The sequence below is a fragment of the Amphiura filiformis genome, chromosome 1 (assembly GCF_039555335.1).
Source record: "Amphiura filiformis chromosome 1, Afil_fr2py, whole genome shotgun sequence".
Taxonomy (NCBI): domain Eukaryota; kingdom Metazoa; phylum Echinodermata; class Ophiuroidea; order Amphilepidida; family Amphiuridae; genus Amphiura; species Amphiura filiformis.
Window position 1 is genome coordinate 73,868,438 of NC_092628.1, and position 18,835 is coordinate 73,887,272.

The 18,835-nt window shown below is 37.5% G+C and overlaps 1 protein-coding gene and 1 long non-coding RNA gene across 2 annotated transcripts; both read right to left on the reverse strand.

Annotated features, from left to right (window-relative positions):
* Positions 1–12: 12 nt before the first annotated feature.
* Positions 13–3,032, reverse strand: LOC140166918 (uncharacterized). Its single transcript, XR_011860907.1, has 3 exons — positions 2,922–3,032; positions 1,201–1,281; positions 13–129 (listed from the first exon to the last, which is right to left on the reverse strand). It is a non-coding gene; the product is annotated as an uncharacterized lncRNA (long non-coding RNA).
* Positions 3,033–3,360: 328 nt separating this feature from the next.
* On the reverse strand, positions 3,361–17,556 carry LOC140162902 (NADPH oxidase 1-like). The gene is made up of 4 exons (XM_072186215.1): positions 17,398–17,556; positions 5,832–5,927; positions 4,936–5,055; positions 3,361–3,627 (listed from the first exon to the last, which is right to left on the reverse strand). Exons 1-4 carry the CDS (start codon positions 17,440–17,442, stop codon positions 3,361–3,363), a joined length of 528 nt encoding a protein of 175 aa, XP_072042316.1. The 5' UTR covers positions 17,443–17,556.
* Positions 17,557–18,835: the final 1,279 nt, after the last annotated feature.

Sequence of the window (18,835 nt, forward strand, 5' to 3'; positions counted from 1 at the left end):
GCTTCCCCTGGACCAAAGAGTGGAAAAGGACAGTCAGAGCCTGTTTTTCCCCAGCTATCCAGGTTTTCCTCTTGCCCACATACATATGGATCATGTTGATCAATGTTGATCTGGTGTCTTACTATGCCCCTACAACAGATACAGTCAAAGCAAATCATGTACATTAGAAATTGTATTGATGGAACTGAACATTTATTACTTCCCATTCCAGAAAATCAAAAACCAATTTTTGGGACTAAAAAATATTATCCTGTTTAGCCAAATGAAACATCTAGAGCTAAATCCTAATGCTTTAGTTAGTTCTAACTGGCAATAAACTAGCACTAAAGTTGTTGTTATTAGTTGAGCTCTACTATTTAGCAATACCTACTATTATTACTTATTTAGGTATGAATTAATCTAATCTGATCCATGTTTCTCGATGTTAGTAGCATAAAGTAAAACATTTCATGAAGTTTGCCAAACACATTGTCTGTTATGTTGGTCAGTGCAGTGACCCAAGTTTCAAAGACATTAAAATTTACTATTAAGAGCCAACTGCCAGCCATGTACCATGATTAAAAATGTACCAAACCACAAATTTCAGAAATAAATTGCCTCTGGGCATAATAAGTGTAAACTCTTTCAATATCAGTCCATCATACAAATAAATTGACTTTATTACAGCACTGAAGTTAAAACATTATATTACAGGATTACAACATACAATATGCCATGCAACAGCTGGTGTGTTCATTTCAACAACATTATTTCAATATGAACTTGAGCAATTATATACTGGCTTATACCACAGTGTTTGACTTGGTTTGTTATTCATGTGTGAGAATAACTGCATGGGTTTTTTTTTATGGTATCATGATTTTTAACTACCCATAAAATATGATACAATCAAGAAAATGAGTTGAATATCAATTCAATTTTGAAGTCACAATGAAGTGAAATGAACTACTATTTAAGACACATTTATAAATGTTTATATCTCAGAAACCTTTGCCTGAGCTCTGATGCATCATATGTATGTGCTACAATTGAAAAATAACAAGTCTTTTATTCTCACAACCTTGACATTGTTGCATGCATGAAAGCAACTCGTATAAAACCAACTATTTATAATATTTTACATGTTATTTTAATACCAACTATTTATAATATTTTACATGTTATTTTAATACCGGGTACCAAAAGTAATAATGAACTTACTGAGTGCCGTGTGCAAGCAGCATGGCAAAATACACAATGAAGAGATGATGGGTCACCCAAAATGTCTCAAAATAGTGATGTCTGTCAAATAAAAAAAGGTGATATGAAAAGAGAAAATGACAAAGATATTTATAGAAATATACATTGTTATTGAGAGTTATACAGTAGGCAATAAGAAAAAACAATAATTGCACAGACTTGTACAATATTTAGCAAAATTAAGAATACATGTAATTTCTGGTGTTTGTAAAATGAAATGCTCGAAAGGACATGCTTTAGCTCCTACCCTACAAAGTGTAAATGATATCAGTAATTAATAGAGAGGTATATAACAGAGGTTGAGGTTTCTAATGAGGCATATTTAATTTAGGATTAACATTTACATTCAAATGCCTTTGAAAATGCTATGTTTACAGTATACACAGTTATGGTACTCAAATGTGCACAACACAAACACTGTATACAGCTCAATGGTTCAGCTACAGTTAGGACATTGTGTTGAAATTGCACACTTCAGTGACCACTTGCAACTGAAATTTCAATGCACTTCTAAAAATGATATATATATTACATGCACATGACCTTTTTCAGTTTTGCATTTTTATGCATATATGATGGGTACATATAGACAATAATAATCGATATGTCTGCAGTACCATTGGAATGTTGTAATACAATCCACATGCAGCGTTTGGAGTATTTTTCTTTGAATTTCTGACTATCATTTAAGCTTTGCTCTTTTTGACCTCCACACCACATGACCTTCTTTAATAAAATACTTTGGGTATTAAAGACTAATTTTTAGTGAACATAGCAAATCTCTATGCAGTAACATCTGATAATGCTACGATAATTCAAATCATTCAGTCTGTTCTTCTCACTTGTTCTAACCACTGCTCGTCCTCACACATTTTACTACAGGTGCTTTGGGTTTCCTTCTGCTTTTAAAATCAAACCTATTCCCATATCCCTATTCCGTCATTATACAAATATTAACTATCCATATGTGATGGTCAAAATATGATCACAAAGTGGAATGGAACAGTACATCTTTCACCGAGTCATAGAGACAGCACTGTGTGATAAAGCCTTATTACATAGTAAGCTATAGTAGGCCTGATGGTAAAAATGGTAAATGGTAATCAACCAATGAACTGTCTAGAATTTATGTATAAGTGATATAAATTTGGTTGGCATCCCTTTAATCTAGTAGCCCTTGAGCATTATTGGGCTTTGCCTGGCCTAGGTCGAATGTTGCGAAGAAGGTATTCTGTATAACTCAAAACATTTAAAGGATCAGAAACATGACAATCCTGATTTGCATTATTTCTTTCTTTGTTCTCATGATGCTAACCAAAGTGTTTTTCAGTGTCATGGGACTTCAGTGCACAGTAATGCAAGTGCGCAGTTGTCTGAACATTACAGAATGAAATGATGCTCGATTTACAATATTTATGCTATTTAAAAAATGTCAGTAAATAAGTCTAATCTATAATGAGTAATTATGTATTTTGACCTTGGTGAAATAAACTGAAACTGACACATTTTAATGAACCAGATTTACAATGTTTCAATGCTATTTAAAAAATGTCAATAAATAAGTCTAATCCTTTAAATTGTTTCAGTAGTGTACTTTGCCCTTGGTGAAATAAACTGAAACTGAAACCTATTAATGAACCAAATACCTCCACAGTTCCATGAGTGATTCTGGTTATTTTTACCTCATAATTTTAGTTGAAGAAGAAAACATAAGTATAAATGCCATAGTGAGAATGACACCAGTCACTCCTGCAGTTGTTGCAAATACTTGTATCACAACGCCTAAACCATATGGAGCCTGTAAAGAAATAGAGCAATTCCATGTTAAACTTGTTTGGTACTGTTTTTATTTCATTCTATAGATATGTATCCTTGCACCTTGAAAGGTCTTCAAAATGGAATTGTGCACTCTATAAATGTTATTATTATTATTATATTATCATTATCATTATCATTAGAAGAAGTATAGTAGTACATGTATATAGAATAGCAGTAAGTGCAGAGCAATTTGGAAAAACATTTCTTGACATACCAAGTTTTAAGAGTTCAGAACATACTATGTGATACAATAAAGCATGTCATTGACATAAATTTTGAGATCCGTAAGAATATTAAATCTGGTTATAAGTTCCAGGCAACTCCGTGACTACTTACCTCACTAAACTGGTCAATAGGATTAAGCCAGCCATTTTTTGTTCTTTGTAAGTTTGACAGCTTTGAACCCAGTGGATCCTTATCCTTGGAGACTGCTGAGGCAGTGTAAAGATGTTGGAAGTTGAAGCAATGACTGATTATGTGTAGAATCATAAAGAGTGCTATGGTGTAGGCCAGTAACTTGTGGAAAGTGATGTTTTTGTCTAGTTGGCGCCGTATACTCCGTCTGTAGCACTATAGGAAGAAATATTGAGTGGAGAGGATACCATAAAACGTTAAAGCTACTTACAAATATTTTGTAGCTTTTACATGAACAAGTATTAAGGCCACATGAAATTGGAATATTCAGTCCCATAAGCAAATTCTTCATAACTTGTCAGCATTTCATTTCAGAGTGCGCATATAATTCTGCTGCACAGGATTTTTTGGGTTTTGGGATGTGTCCCAATTTCTTGAGACCAATTATGATCCCATCATCTGAATTGTGTTACTTCTCTCATGTTATCCTGGAACTTCTCGGGACTCCAGGTTTGGAGTTTTACAACCCCCTACTCTACACACACACAAACGCATGTATTTGATACAAATCAAGGATGATATATACCGGACCATTTACATGCCATCAGTATAATTAAATATCAGTATTAAATTTACATGCCATACCATTTTTCCACTACTTTGTATACAATTTCATCATGTTTCATGAGGAAACGGATGTCAATATTAATTTAACATATGAAGTGACTAGCATCTACTGCAATCCAGCATCTCTGTCCCTATGCCAGAACATCGCAACCTTAATTCTTATTCTACCACAATCCCCAACATGCATTCATTTCATCCACCCCTTAAGCATGTTGCACAAAACCCTGCTGGGGGGGGGGTACTCAAGTTTAGTTTAAGTAGCGGTGTGCCCCTGAGAATTTGAAAGTGGACCCATCAATTTTCAAGGAATTTGGACCCATCAATATACCAAAAGTCAAAATTTTCAGCCGAATTTAACACAAATTGTCTTGGTTTTTATAACTTTTTCTCCACATTTTGGGGAAATTTGAAAATTTGGCTATAGTGAAGCAAAATTGGGTGGGGTAAAATTGGATTATAAGGCCGAAAATGCAACCCATGTTTGCAGCATGTCCCCATATGCTTATTTGCACTGAGTACTGCCCAGTGGCGTAACTACCGGGGGGGCAGAGTGCCCCGGGCGCTACCCTTAGAGGGGCGCCAAATTAACCAATTCGGCATCGATTCTGCGCCCCTCCAAGCGATGAAAGTCAAAATTTTCTCGCGCTTCGTGCGCATTTCAACACGCAATCAATTGAAAGAACATTTTAAGACCGATATTCAACTTCTAGTAACCAAAATTAATTAGTGGTAGGCCTTATTTGTCCAAAATTTCGCGTGCGGTTCATGCAGCAATTGTTTCAAGAATTGCCCACGCCTAAGATATTCTCGTGGGGGTGTAGGGCATAAATTTTGTTTCTTGCCCCGGCGCTACCAACCCTAGTTACGCCACTGGTACTGCCCCTGGATTTGACTTACCCTGTTAGTTTCACATGATCCTCTAAAGAATGAAATCAGATTCCTACACACAGGAAATACTATCAGCATAGAATTCAGATTAATACAGGCTGCACTTCCTCTGGCAACTGGAAGACCATACTGAAAAAAAATTCAACAATCAGATATAATCACCACTGTATCTGAAATGATGCTGTACGGTATCAGAAAGGGCCAAAAACAATTAAAAGCATTTTTTTATCAATCAAAGTAACTTCTGCCGAACTTCATGAAATGCAATAATTTTGTGCCAAGACACACTTGATTGTAAGGCCTAAAAAATAGTTTGTTTGTTTGTTTTTTAAATATTTTGCCATGTATACAATATTAAAAAAAACACAAGTTCACCACAAAATACAGTGGTAAACAATTGTTTGCCAGGCTTATTTTTTGAATATCAGAGTTGTGTAGTGAGGATTACAAAGAGGTAAAACATTTTGCAAATTTTATACCAAATGTATGAAAATTCAAATATGGAAAGAAGAAAAATGTGACCCAATTTTTTCAGATTGTTGTGTCCATCGAAGGACAATAAAAATTTCTTTTTTAGGCCTAATCATAAGTCTGAAACATCAGCAATTACATAGGATCTAGAATGTATGCATTTTACTTTGACATGAAACCAGCAGTTACATTTCCGATATTGGATGTAACCAGGAAGTTAAAAGTACAAGCTGATGATAAAAGCATTTATCATGATGCACCCATATGTTGATGGTTTATATGATATCTATTTGGTCAGTGAATTCTTGTAAAGTATGCTGAGGCTTGTGGTTTTTTGCCTACATGTATTATAAATCACTGTATTTTTAATCATTGACTCAAACAAGGTATTACTATTTGATTGATTGATTGATTGCTGGCTGGTAAATACTTACTCCCATGAGATATAATGTATAGTTATATTCTTCTTCATTAGCATACTTGAAGTATACAACCAACCATGTGATCAGATTTGCAGCCAACCACCCAACCTGAAAAAGAAAAGAAATGTGACCAGTCAGCGTGGCTCATAGGCCTAAATACTCTATTTTTCAGTGTACCATACATTGATAAAATCAGGGCTCCAATTTCAGGGAGGCCAGCAAGGCCACTGTCTGCCCTTGTTCAGTTTTGGCCTTGGTACCCTAGATCTTTGTCAACTTAAGGCATTCTTCTTCACTTGTTGGCCGTGGTGCCCTTCTTTGTCTTTGCCCAGTGGCCTTGAAAATGAGTGCCCCAAAATATTTTTAAATATTTTGGGGCACTTAAAAGGGCATTTTGTGATCCACAGCGTCATCCCCCACTTTTCTCAAAAAAAGCTAAGATTTTTAAAAATACCACTGGAAACCTCAGGCTACATAATGTTTATGTACAAAAAATGTCTTGAAAATTCGTTTTGCAAAAATATTACCTTTTGCTGTAATGGCATACAGAAGCTCAGTACAGGAATCAACCGGCACCGCTGTTGAAAACACACACACTATGCTGTATGGAATGGAGATGGAACTCCCAATAGATTTATCATCAACTCTGTGGTCGAGCCAGAAACAGACAGTGTTGGAGACAGACTATGCTCAAGAAATGCAGAACAAGTTAAGATCTATACACGACAGAGCTAGAGAAAACTTACAAAAGCAGCGAAGAGACAGAAAAGGAACTATGACAGAGATATCATCAGGGTTGTAGCTAGACCAAGTTGAGTGACAAAATTAGAGTGCTGGCTCGGGGCACAATCTTTTTAGCGAACATGAGGGATCGAGGAATAGGAAAGGGGGTATACCCCCAAATTTTGTTTTGTTTTTTTACTCTTTTTATGATAAATAAATCATTTGTGGGGAAAAAAAGCTATGGTCCGTGCAGGCTACCCCCGACCGGCGTGGCTACAACCCTGGATATCATCACACAACCTATTCCAGTAGTCTTTTGTATGGCTACATCAGGAAGTCAGGAAGAAAGCACGATGTCCAAGCTACAATTCAAGTGGGATGGACCCTACTTGGTTACAACCAAGTTGTCTGATGTTATTTACAGAATCCAGAAATCTCCACAGTCGAAGCCCAAAGTTGTTCACTTTGACAGACTCAAACCCTACGAAGGTGAACAATTAAGAGTACTGGCTGAAAAATTAAACAAAATGTGAACTTCATGCTCCGACCCTCAAATTCTTTTGTACTCCGGAAATCCGGCGCATGGCTCAGTGGCTCCGAGATATGCTAAGCTGGGAATCCCTATTCATCACAAGTGTGACGTCACTACGTAGTATAAATTTATATTCAGACGCCACGCCGTTTGAGCTCGGTTGCTTGTTGGGTGTCAACAGCATCAGATGTGCCGTAACATTCAACAATACTGAACAAGTAAAACACAAGTGATGGTTCGCACCAAAATGACAGCTCGAGTGTCGAGTAAATCCAGATAACAGGCTTCAAGGCAAGCTCGCTACATACTCTCCACGGCAAGCAGCACCGGCACCAAATGAGATACAGTAACACGTAACGCATGATCATTCCCAAAGTCAAAAATACCCCCCCTATTTTGTGCGGTTACTCTTACTAATTACTCTTGATCATTGAAACAATTATTGAAAGTGGTAAAGGCTCCGACAAACAAAAACAAACTCAGGAATTTATTCTATAGCTCTAATTCTAATTTATGCGTATCGGTACCATAACTATTTTAGTAATCAGTCAGATTGCTTCCTAATTAAAAACAAAACCAGGCAACAACGTAGAATGTTATGATAACATTATATTCCATGGATTATCATGGATAGAAGTTTCATGTTGTTGTAATATTTTGTAATATACTTATAGGAGCATGGCCATTGGCCAAGCATTTTATTTAGAATTACTTTGTTTTTAAATCACAAAGCATGAAAACAAGCATTTTTGGTAAGATATACAAAATGTACATCTAGACTAATCCAATTTCACATAGCTGGGTCCCCCCTTGCATGTAGGTCTATCCCACCTAAAATGTGAAATGATGTGGCCTTGGCGCCAGTTGGCGGGGACATTAAACTGCATTCCATCACCCGTGTTACACATAGACAAAAGAATGATGAAAGTTTACAACACAATACAATTCAACATCGATTTTTAAGTGGATTTAATACACCCAATTGGGCAGTAACCAGGGTCTTAGCTAGCCACCCGTCTGGCCGTCATTTTAGGCGGGAGTTTGCTCCTGGGACGGGCAAAATTAATGCCTTTAACAGATGCTATATTATAAATTTTATGTTTTGAGAAGCTAATTGACCTCTTTAGTAGCCCAGATTTGTAGGAGAAGGCCATATCAGCACATATTTAAACTCTTTGAACCCCCAATGGGCTATAGATGTCTGGTAAATGTTTTAAAGGTCAAATTAGGACAGGCAATTTTATTCAAATGACGGGCAACCCTCAATTTCTAGCTAAGACCCTGGCAGTAACAACACTAGTTTGGTGCAGACGGGACCCAGTAATGGCCGACTGAATTACGATTCAGACAATTCTCTCAAATTTTTGCTATAAAGTGGTACAGATTACATAAAGATGATCATTTACTCCGGATTTTGGACCAGGAGGAGCGCCGGTTGAGTCCTGGAGTGGTGTGTATGAGCACCGGTAAGGGTACATGTAATGGCTGATCTTGTTCCATGTTTGTGTCCTCCCGCATGCTCTTGCATGACATTGTCTGGCTCCGAGTAGACGTAAGTGATCTAACCTTCCTGAGTCTGAACGATTCAGTTTTGAAATATAACCACCGCCCATTTTCCACCCATGTACGATCCGGGACATATCGGTTTGGGGAGGGGAGTGTGTGGCGGAAATGGATATCGACGAGAGAAGGCCTCAACACCTTCTGCTATGTGGTTTCATTGGCTATATAAGCGGGTGCAACAGCACTCTGGGCCAGTCTGTCCGTGAGTGTGGTTGGTCGATGACTGGTCAATTAGCCTCTCTCACTCCAAACGCATCCAAACCATCATTCTCCACTCCTGATTCCACTCTGATCTACCTGGAGCCCCAATAAAGGTATTGAGCCTAATGTTCTCTATCTGTGCGAGTCTAGTATTTTTTTGAAGTGCAATTTTAGCAACCTTTTTGCTGCGATCGCCTGTCGTGATCGGCTGCGTTTACTTCTGAACTTCCATTGCTTTACACGGCGTCATGCTTCAGCGAATCCGATGGTCTGAATGCTATGGTCCCTAGCCTCGAATGTGTGAAGCTATCGGTGAGCAAATTTGTGGCTAGACTTCTCGAGCAATAGCACGTGTAGTCAAGCACTACACGTAAAAATTTCCAAACAGCTCACCAAAATCGCTCCCCCCCCTCTTGGCCTGCCAAAAATCGCTTGCCCCCCTCCCTCTCGGCCTGCCAAAAATCTTTGAAACCCCTTGCACATGCCCAATTTTTGGAATCCCAATTTGCAAACATTAAATGGTCTCGAATACATGTTGCGAGTGCAGCAAGCAGTAAAATTTGCATTTAGCCTTTTTAGAGCATTTTATTTTAAAGACACCCCATGAATGTTTGCCAAAATTCCCCCCCCCCCTTCGGCTTGCCAAAAATCCCCCCCCCTTTCGGCTCGTCAAAACTTCTCCCCCATCCAATTTTACCCTCCCACCATGGTTCATAATTAAAAAAAAAAAAAAATATTGTTGTGTTGCCCTCAAGTGGAAAAATGGGAAAGTTGGGTCGGGCGGTCGGATTCCCATTCAAACATTTGGGAAACTGAAAGTGCATAATCCCACTCACTCTCAGTAGGCCTACACTTTAAGTTAATGCAGTAATAAAAGGCATGTCAGACCCAAGGCACATACATCGAATTGTGAATGCTAGAAGATACAAAGTACAGCACCGTAACACTAACGTGTACATTTACACCAGACACGAGCTTGATCCCGTCTAAGGGGCTGTGCAATAATTATGTGGGGGGGGGGGTAAAATTTCCAAATGGCTTGCCAAAATTGCTTGCCCCCCTCCCTCTCGGCCCGCCAGAAATTGCTTGTCCCCCCCCCTTGACCCGCCAAAAATCGTTGTCCCCCCCCCCCCTTGCACATGTCAATTTTTTTGGATCCCAGTTTGTGAACCTTAAATGGTCTATATGTTGCGAGCGTAGCGAGCAGGAAAATTTGCATATTTAAGCGTTTCCGTATGGTTTTCCAAGTCTTTTTAGAGCGTTTTATATAAAGGGCGCCCCAAGAAAAAGTATACCGGTAAGCGGGTTTTCTTATTTCTAAAGATTGGTACCGGTACCGTACCGCATTCATGAGAGATGTTAATTTCTAGTGTTATTAAAAATTTCTGTTGTGACGATCACACATCTATTCAATTCTCTCTCACTTCAGTGGACATGGTGAATAGAAATGATGTCCATCGAGGTCGCGTGACTCACTGAAGTCATGAACTAAGCTAAGTCAGATTATGTACCGGGGGTTCACTCCCATTGCGGCCTGTACATGTACACCATCCGTGATAATAAAAACACGTAAAAGGGTAGTTTTTGTGGGTAGGCACGATCACGGCGTATCGTGTTTAGGTGTCAAAAACATGAAAAATTGGAAAAAAAAGGGTAAATTGCAATTGCCATATGGTCATTTTCACAGTAAAGGGTGTAACTTTTGATTTTTAGGGTCAAAATTTCAAACCACTTAAATATGTTTCTGTTTACTGAAATCATGCATAGAAGCAACTTAAATTCCAGTAAAATAATGTTTCAAGGCTTAAACCTTTTGATTTCTAATAAAAAATTTGACATTTGCATAACATTTTGGTTAAAATCTAAGAAAAATGTATTTTACATAACCTCAGAAAATTATGCCACGCAAGCTGAAATACATGTGCAATCCCATTCTAAAGTAAGTCAACAGATATAAGTTAAATTTTATACAATGTTTGTAATTGCAGTTTTGAAATTTTTAACATCAAGTGTCATTTACAATGGAAATTTCCAAACCTTAAACATATTTTTAAGTTTTAATTGGGTTCCTAAAATAATTTGAATGTCTAACTTCATGTACAAATACTACTTGATGAAAGGAACCTCCCAGCCAAGTTTCACAGAAATTGGAGTTATTTTTTAGAATTGGCAATTCAAGCAATTTGTGTTTCGGAGGCTTCAGTTAACAACACAGGTGATCATAAAAGTAAAATATTTGGCTAACTACTACAAGTTGACATAAAACAAGGCGGTTCTCGAACCACGAGTCTCGCCTGCTTTCGTGACCACCTGCTTTTGCGATTACTTTTGGTAGAGGTAAATGAATTTGGTGGTTATCGGCTGGGCACAATTATCTGGCTGATGGTGACCGTACCCATCAAGTTTCATGCCCACCAAGATTCATGCCCGACCAACAGTTTTTACTAATTTGACCTCAGATGACCCTTGGTGACCTCGAAATGAGCTTTTTAGAGCGTTTTATATAAAGGGCGCCCCAAGAAAAAGTATACCGGTAAGCGGGTTTTCTTATTTCTAAAGATTGGTACCGGTACCGTACCGCATTCATGAGAGATGTTAATTTCTAGTGTTATTAAAAATTTCTGTTGTGACGATCACACATCTATTCAATTCTCTCTCACTTCAGTGGACATGGTGAATAGAAATGATGTCCATCGAGGTCGCGTGACTCACTGAAGTCATGAACTAAGCTAAGTCAGATTATGTACCGGGGGGTTCACTCCCATTGCGGCCTGTACATGTACACCATCCGTGATAATAAAAACACGTAAAAAGGGTAGTTTTTCGTGGGTAGGCACGATACGCGCGTATCGTGTTTAGGGTGTCAAAAACATGAAAAATTGGAAAAAAAAGGGTAAATTGCAATTGCCATATGGTCATTTTCACAGTAAAGGTGTAACTTTTGATTTTTAGGGTCAAAATTTCAAACCACTTAAATATGTTTCTGTTTACTGAAATCATGCATAGAAGCAACTTAAATTCCAGTAAAATAATGTTTCAAGGCTTAAACCTTTTGATTTCTAATAAAAATTTGACATTTGCATAACATTTTGGTTAAAATCTAAGAAAAAATGTATTTTACATAACCTCAGAAAATTATGACATGAAAGCTGGAATACATGTGAAATCCCATTCCAAAGTAAGTCAACAGATATAAGTTAAATTTTATACAATGTTTGTAATTGCAGTTTTGAAATTTTTTAACATCAAGTGTCATTTACAATGGAAATTTCCAAACCTTAAACATATTTTTTGAGTTTTAATTGGGTTCCTAAAATAATTTGAATGTCTAACTTCATGTACAAATACTACTTGATGAAAGGAACCTCCCAGCCAAGTTTCACAGAAATTGGAGTTAATTTTTAGAATTGGCAATTCAAGCAATTTGTGTTTCGGAGGCTTCAGTTAACAACACAGGTGATCATAAAAGTAAAATATTTGGCTAACTACTACAAGTTGACATAAAACAAGGCGGTTCTCGAACCACGAGTCTCGCCTGCTTCGTGACCACCTGCTTTTGCGATTACTTTTGGTAGAGGTAAATGAATTTGGTGGTTATCGGCTGGGCACAATTATCTGGTTGATGGTGACCGTACCCATCAAGTTTCATGCCCACCAAGATTCATGCCCGACCAACAGTTTTTACTAATTTGACCTCAGATGACCCTTGGTGACCTCGAAATGACCTTCCAAAAATTGGGCTTTAAATGTTGACTGTACCCACCAAGTTTCATGCCCGTACAACAGTTTGTACTAAATTTGACCTCAGATGACCCCTGGTGACCTGGAAATGACCTTCCAAAAATTGGGCTTTAAATGTTGACTGTACCCACCAAGTTTCATGCCCCTACAACAGTTTTTACTCATTTGACCCCAGATGACCCCTAGTGACCTCGAAATGACCTTCCAAAAATTTGGCTTTAAATGTTGACTGTACCCACCAAGTTTCATGCCCTTACAACAGTTTTACTTAATTTGACCTCAGATGACCCCTGGTGACCTTGAAATGACCTTCCAAAAATTTGGCTTTAAATGTTGACTGTACCCAACAAGTTTCATGCCCATACAACAGTTTTTACTAATTTGACCTCAGATGACCCCTGGTGACCTTGAAATGACCTTCCAAACATTTGGCTTTAAATGTTGACTGTACCAACAAAGTTTCATGCCCGTACAACAGTTTTTACTAATTTGACCTCTGATGACCCCTGGTGACCTTGTAATGACCTTCCAAAAATTTGGCTTTAAATGTTGACTGCACCCACCAAGTTTCATGCCCATACGACAGTTTTTACTAATTTGACCTCAGATGACCCCTGGTGACCTTGAAATGACCTTCCAAAAATTTGGCTTTAAATGTTGACTGTACCAACCAAGTTTCATGCCCATACGACAGTTTTTACTAATTTGACCTCAGATGACCCCTGGTGACCTTGAAATGACCTTCCAAAAATTTGGCTTTAAATGTTGACTGTACCAACCAAGTTTCATGCCCATACGACGGTTTTTACTAATTTGACCTCAGATGACCCCTACATGACCTCAGTGACCTTGACGCACTAACCAATACAAACCGGTTCTGTCTCGGGTCAAGATGCACCCACCCACCAAGTTTGAGGAACGTGCGACTCATAGTCTCCGAGAAAATAGGCGGAAGGCAAACTTTAACCAAAACTTTAACCAAATTTGTCACATACACACCCCCACACACCCCCACATACACACATACACACATCTGCACATCTGCACGGAAAAGTGATTATATAGTCTCCTGCCTTATCAGGCGAGACAAAAATAGGTAAAAAATATCACAATTTAATACCAATTTTCATGCTTTGCTTCTAAGTATTGAATTTCAGTTGTGACAAAAATTAAATTATCACAGCAAGTAATTTTTTTGTTTCAAAGGCTTCATGTTAACAATTGTTAAACATTGCAGAAGTAGTTTTTTGAAAACAACAGTGTTGGGATCATCTAAGCTGTTATTTTCTTGTGTGTATTGAATCAATGATTCTATGCGGCAGATATTGTAGATTTATCACATGTTAATTTTTTCACCCATTTGTTAAGTATGGTGTTTTTTACATGTGAAGCCTCCGAAACAGGCTTTTTGGGTATCAGTATATTTTTCAAACATTAACCATAATGTCAATTTTTTTTAAATTTATGACATTCTGCACATATCAAGAAATAATTACAATGCAGATATCAGTATGAAACACACCAATTTAGATATGCATAGATGATAATTAATCTTATTGTTGTTTGGAGGCTTCAATTGTTAACGGAAAGTTTGTATTGGGTCCCATTTTCAAACGGTGATATATATCTCCACGATTTAAAAACATGTGACTTGAGGATCTACTTTGCTACATTTTGATAAATAGATTGGATGAGCTCTTTTATTTATATTTGCACAAGCTTGCTGAACAGTTTGTTTCGGAGGCTTCAAAAAGTTAACGGAAAAACGGCTCTTTGAAGTCAAGATTTTATACAAATTTTAAAAGCTGCAAATCGACTAATTTTTGTTACCCATTTCAAGTTAAGATAACAACTGTTTTGAATCAAGAAGAAGTGAAGAAATAACCAAGAATTATGAACCAAAGCTACACCCACAAAGTTTGTTAACAATTGTTAACGGAAAATGAAGCCTCCGAAACGACAAATATCGAAGTCCGGTTCTCAAAAATACAGGGCTGTTCACAATTAAATCTAATGTGGCAGTGTTTACTGAACATATGACTGTACTTTCAGGATAAGAAAAATTATCCATGAACTAACTGAAGAAAACACGGGTTTTACAAAAATGTTACTGTTTTTTATAGTTTTTCAAAATGGCAATATTAAGTACATTTAAGCCTGCTAAAACTGAACGCAGTAACTCCCAAAGCTGATTATGCTACCCAAGGTAGCTGCTAACTAGATGACTTATGTGGCCAAAAATCATGGAATTCTGTGGCTTTATTAGAACACTACGGATTAAAATGGGGTCAGTCCATGTCAAAACAGACTGAGTGTACACCCACCCTCTTGGATTATGCTCTCCTTTGGCTCAGGGGTACCTTTCATGGACCCCTAGGTGAGGTCACAAGAAAAAAATTCAAATTCAATTTAGTTTCGAATGGCGGGCCATCTAAGTTTGGCGACCTTGACCAAAATTGGGAATTTAAGGTGTCCAAATGACAAAGCGCTCTCTTTGAGAGGCATTTTCTTCTTAATTAAATCAGTTGTGACCCTCTTTTTGAATGTGGTCACTCACTGGCTGTGTCTGAAATGCCTAATGCCAAAAAGATTGATTTGAATTTTGTTGGGATTTCAGAGGGGTCAAAATCAGCACTTCATACTGTTCAATCAAATTATCTTTGATTTTGAAGGACCCATGATAATGCCACAGTGCACTTATAGGTCCTAATTATGTTCAGAATGGATTAACCATGTGCCAATGTCTATGAGCAATTCAAAAAAAGATAAATTTCTAGACCCCTACAGAATTTTAGGCCCCCCTAAAGTGGTTCAGCCACAAATGGCGCTTAAAATCGGCAAATTTTGACACCTAATAACTTTAGGTGTACACCAGATATGAATTTCTAGTCTTTTGCATCTGAAAGAATGTAGTCTAATGTTACTAGGAACATAAGATTTGTTTTGTATTTTTGTGTTTTGATACTTTCAAAAAGGTCGTTGACCTATGAACATTTTTAAGTCATAGCGCCCTCCTGAAAGGTCTGACACATAACAAACTATACATTTTGGAATCCTCATGACCATACGAGTAATTTGATATATTACTTGACATAATTGGGAGCATTCTGAAAATTTGACCCCATAACCTGTACTTTGCATGTGCATCGTTGCCAGGAAGTGCATTTTTGACCCCTTAAAAATCCATACAGAGGATTAGAAAGTAGTTTTTCTTATTACTTGACTCAAGAGCAACTTGAAATATCAGGATAAATAATACAAATGGCTATAAAGTGATCAAAAATATAAAAAATATCATACTAAAATTGGCATTTTGTACCGTATCCTGTATGCATGGTATGTTAGGCAAAAATGACTATTTTGAAAGCGTCAACTTAATACTAAAACACAAAAAATACAAAACAAATCTTATGTTCCTAATAACATTAAACTACATTCTTTCAGATGCAAAAGACTAGAAATTCATATCTGGTGTACACCTAAAGTTATTAGGGGTCAAAATTTGCCGACTTTAAGTGCCATTTGTGGCTGAACCACTTTAGGGGTGGCCTAAAATTCTGTAGGGGTCTAGAAATTTCTCTTTTTTGAATTGCTCATAGACATTGGCATATGGTTAATCCATTCTGAACATAATTAGGACCTATAAGTGCACTGTGACATTATCATGTGTCCTTCAAAATCAAGATAATTTGATTGAACAGTACGAAGTGCTGATTTTGACCCCCTCTGAAATCCCAACGAAATTCCGAAATCTATCTATTTTGGCATTAGGTATTTCAGACACAGCCAGTGAGTGACCACATTCAAAAAGAGGATCACAACTGATTCAATTAAGAAGAAAGTGCCCCTCAAAGAGAGCACTTTGTCTTTTAGACCCCTTAAATTCACAATTTTGGTCGAGGTCGCCAAACTTTGATTGCCCGCCATTCGCAAACGAAATGAAATTTGAATTTTTTCTTGTGACCTCACCTAGGGATCCATGAAAGGTACCCCTGAGCCAAAAGAGAGCAAAATCCAAGAGGGTGGGTGTACACTCAATCTGTTTCGACATGGACTGACCCAATGTTAAAAATCCAAAGTTACACCCTTTACCGTGAAAATGACCATATGCGGAAATGAAATTTAAGTTAAGAAATTGTAGGAATAAAATCCCTGTTTAGGGTGTGAAAACAGGCGTGTGTTACCTGTTTAGGGTATCGTGGGGTTAAATCCTTGTTTAGGGTGCTTTTTAAAAGTTGACTATCCCGGGTGACTTAGACTCGCTGAGTCTCATGGACGCCGTTCCTATGTCCATCAGACTCGTATTTCCCATTTTGGATGTCAATGGGAAATGTCAAAAACACAAAATTACAACTTTAAACATACTATTGGCAAAAGACATTATTACCAAACAATATAGAATAGAAAATTTGACATCATTTTCTCAAAATATTGAAGAAATTTGCTCACTAGACAGCGAAAAAGTACGCAATCCAATTCCCGTTCAAACGCGTGAGAAACTGAAAGTGCATAATCCCGACTAGGGTGACTATCGCGGATGATGTACAGGTACAGGCCACATTGGGAGTGACCCCCCCTGGATTATGTATTAATTAATGTCGTATAAAATTTGTATTGTTCTCAGAAAAAACCCAAATTTTCTACTAGTACTATGGCGCTCTAGCTGAAATACAGCAAAATAATGTGTGCCTACGATCTGAGGGCTGATGACACACATTCGATGGGTGTATTCATTCACTGACATTGTGCTTCCAAGTTTTCCATCATGAAAAGCTTCTAAGTTGTTTAGACTAGTTTTATGACTTGAAAATGACTTACCAGCAATGCCCATCGTATGCCTTCATTGATGAATTGGTCACCCATTCTTAAAGTTCGAGTCAATGCTTCTATTCACGTCAAATTATTATCTTCTGCGCTAAAATTATACTCTTTTTAAATCCTTCATTTCAGGCACTTCTTCAGCTTTTCGACACACACCTGTTGTAAGTGTTGTTACTTCGTCAAAGGTCATGACCTCGCTAATTGTTTTGGCCTCGCTTGGAAGTTTGGGCACTGTCGAAAGAGGGCGATCGTTTGCTTTCTTTCCTGACAGGGCTGTTTCCTGAACATAATATCCTGAACATGCCTGAACACAGCTGCACAGGCCCTGCCTGAACAGGAGCTAACAGGACCAAGAGGCCTCAACTTCTTTCCGGGGCTCTTTCCCTGTTGGCTTCTTTCTCTGGTATCATTTTGTACTTTCTTTTCTTGCTCCTTTATCCTGTTTTGTTCTTTCATTAATTCTTGCTTCACCTCCTTTTTTTCATTCTTATTTTACAATTTTTCTGTAGGCCTGTTCCTCATCCAGTGCTATCCAGCTTACTTCAACTTAGGCCAAAAAAAAAAAAATTGTTGTGTTGCCCTCCCAAGCCTAAAATCTGGTAGTACAGCCGGCCGGATTTTTTTTTTTTTTTTTTTTTTACCAACTCAACCATTTGATACCTACTATTTCACAGTAACATGAGTGAAGAGAGGCATATGCATAATATTGGCTGTATTTTCTACCCAATGTTGAATATTTTATTGAAGTAAATATTAATATTAAGACCCTTCACAATTAATTCTTAGTTTACTATTTAAAGATTTTAAAAAGGCATGAGGTAACTTAATTATTAGTTATTTATTACTTATTATTTTCTTCATTTTGAAACAAGTGGTCACAGCCCAATATCAACATCTTGCATGGTACATTTTGGCACTGCAGATCATATTGCAATTATGGTTGATTTTATACATTGATAATTATGTGTTATTTGTTTGTTCAGGATTCATGATCAAAGTAAGAAAGTAGCAAATTAATGTAACAAAAATGTCATTTAACAGAGAAAATGACATCTGGATAAAAATCAAATAATTAAATATTTTGCAATTCTCAATTTTTGATGCGGGCGGAAATAGGAAACTCAAAATCAATTGTGAAGGGCCTAACATCCATGTTGTTGGGATTCAATGAGTAAGTCCTACTATCCAATTAAAGTGCTGGCTTGGGGCACAATCTTTTTAGTGAAACAACAAAAAAAAAAAACCGGGCCCAGATTTTCATGATTTTGACCCGCCGGAGGGCAACACAACATTTTTTTTTTTTTTTTGGCCTTATGGGAGTGTTCAAATACTTTGGTGGAGGGGGGGGGAACCTCCAACACCCATTGGGTCACTTTCTCACGCCAAGGTAGTATAATCTCACGCCTAGGTACCGGTAGTAAATCTCACGCCAAAA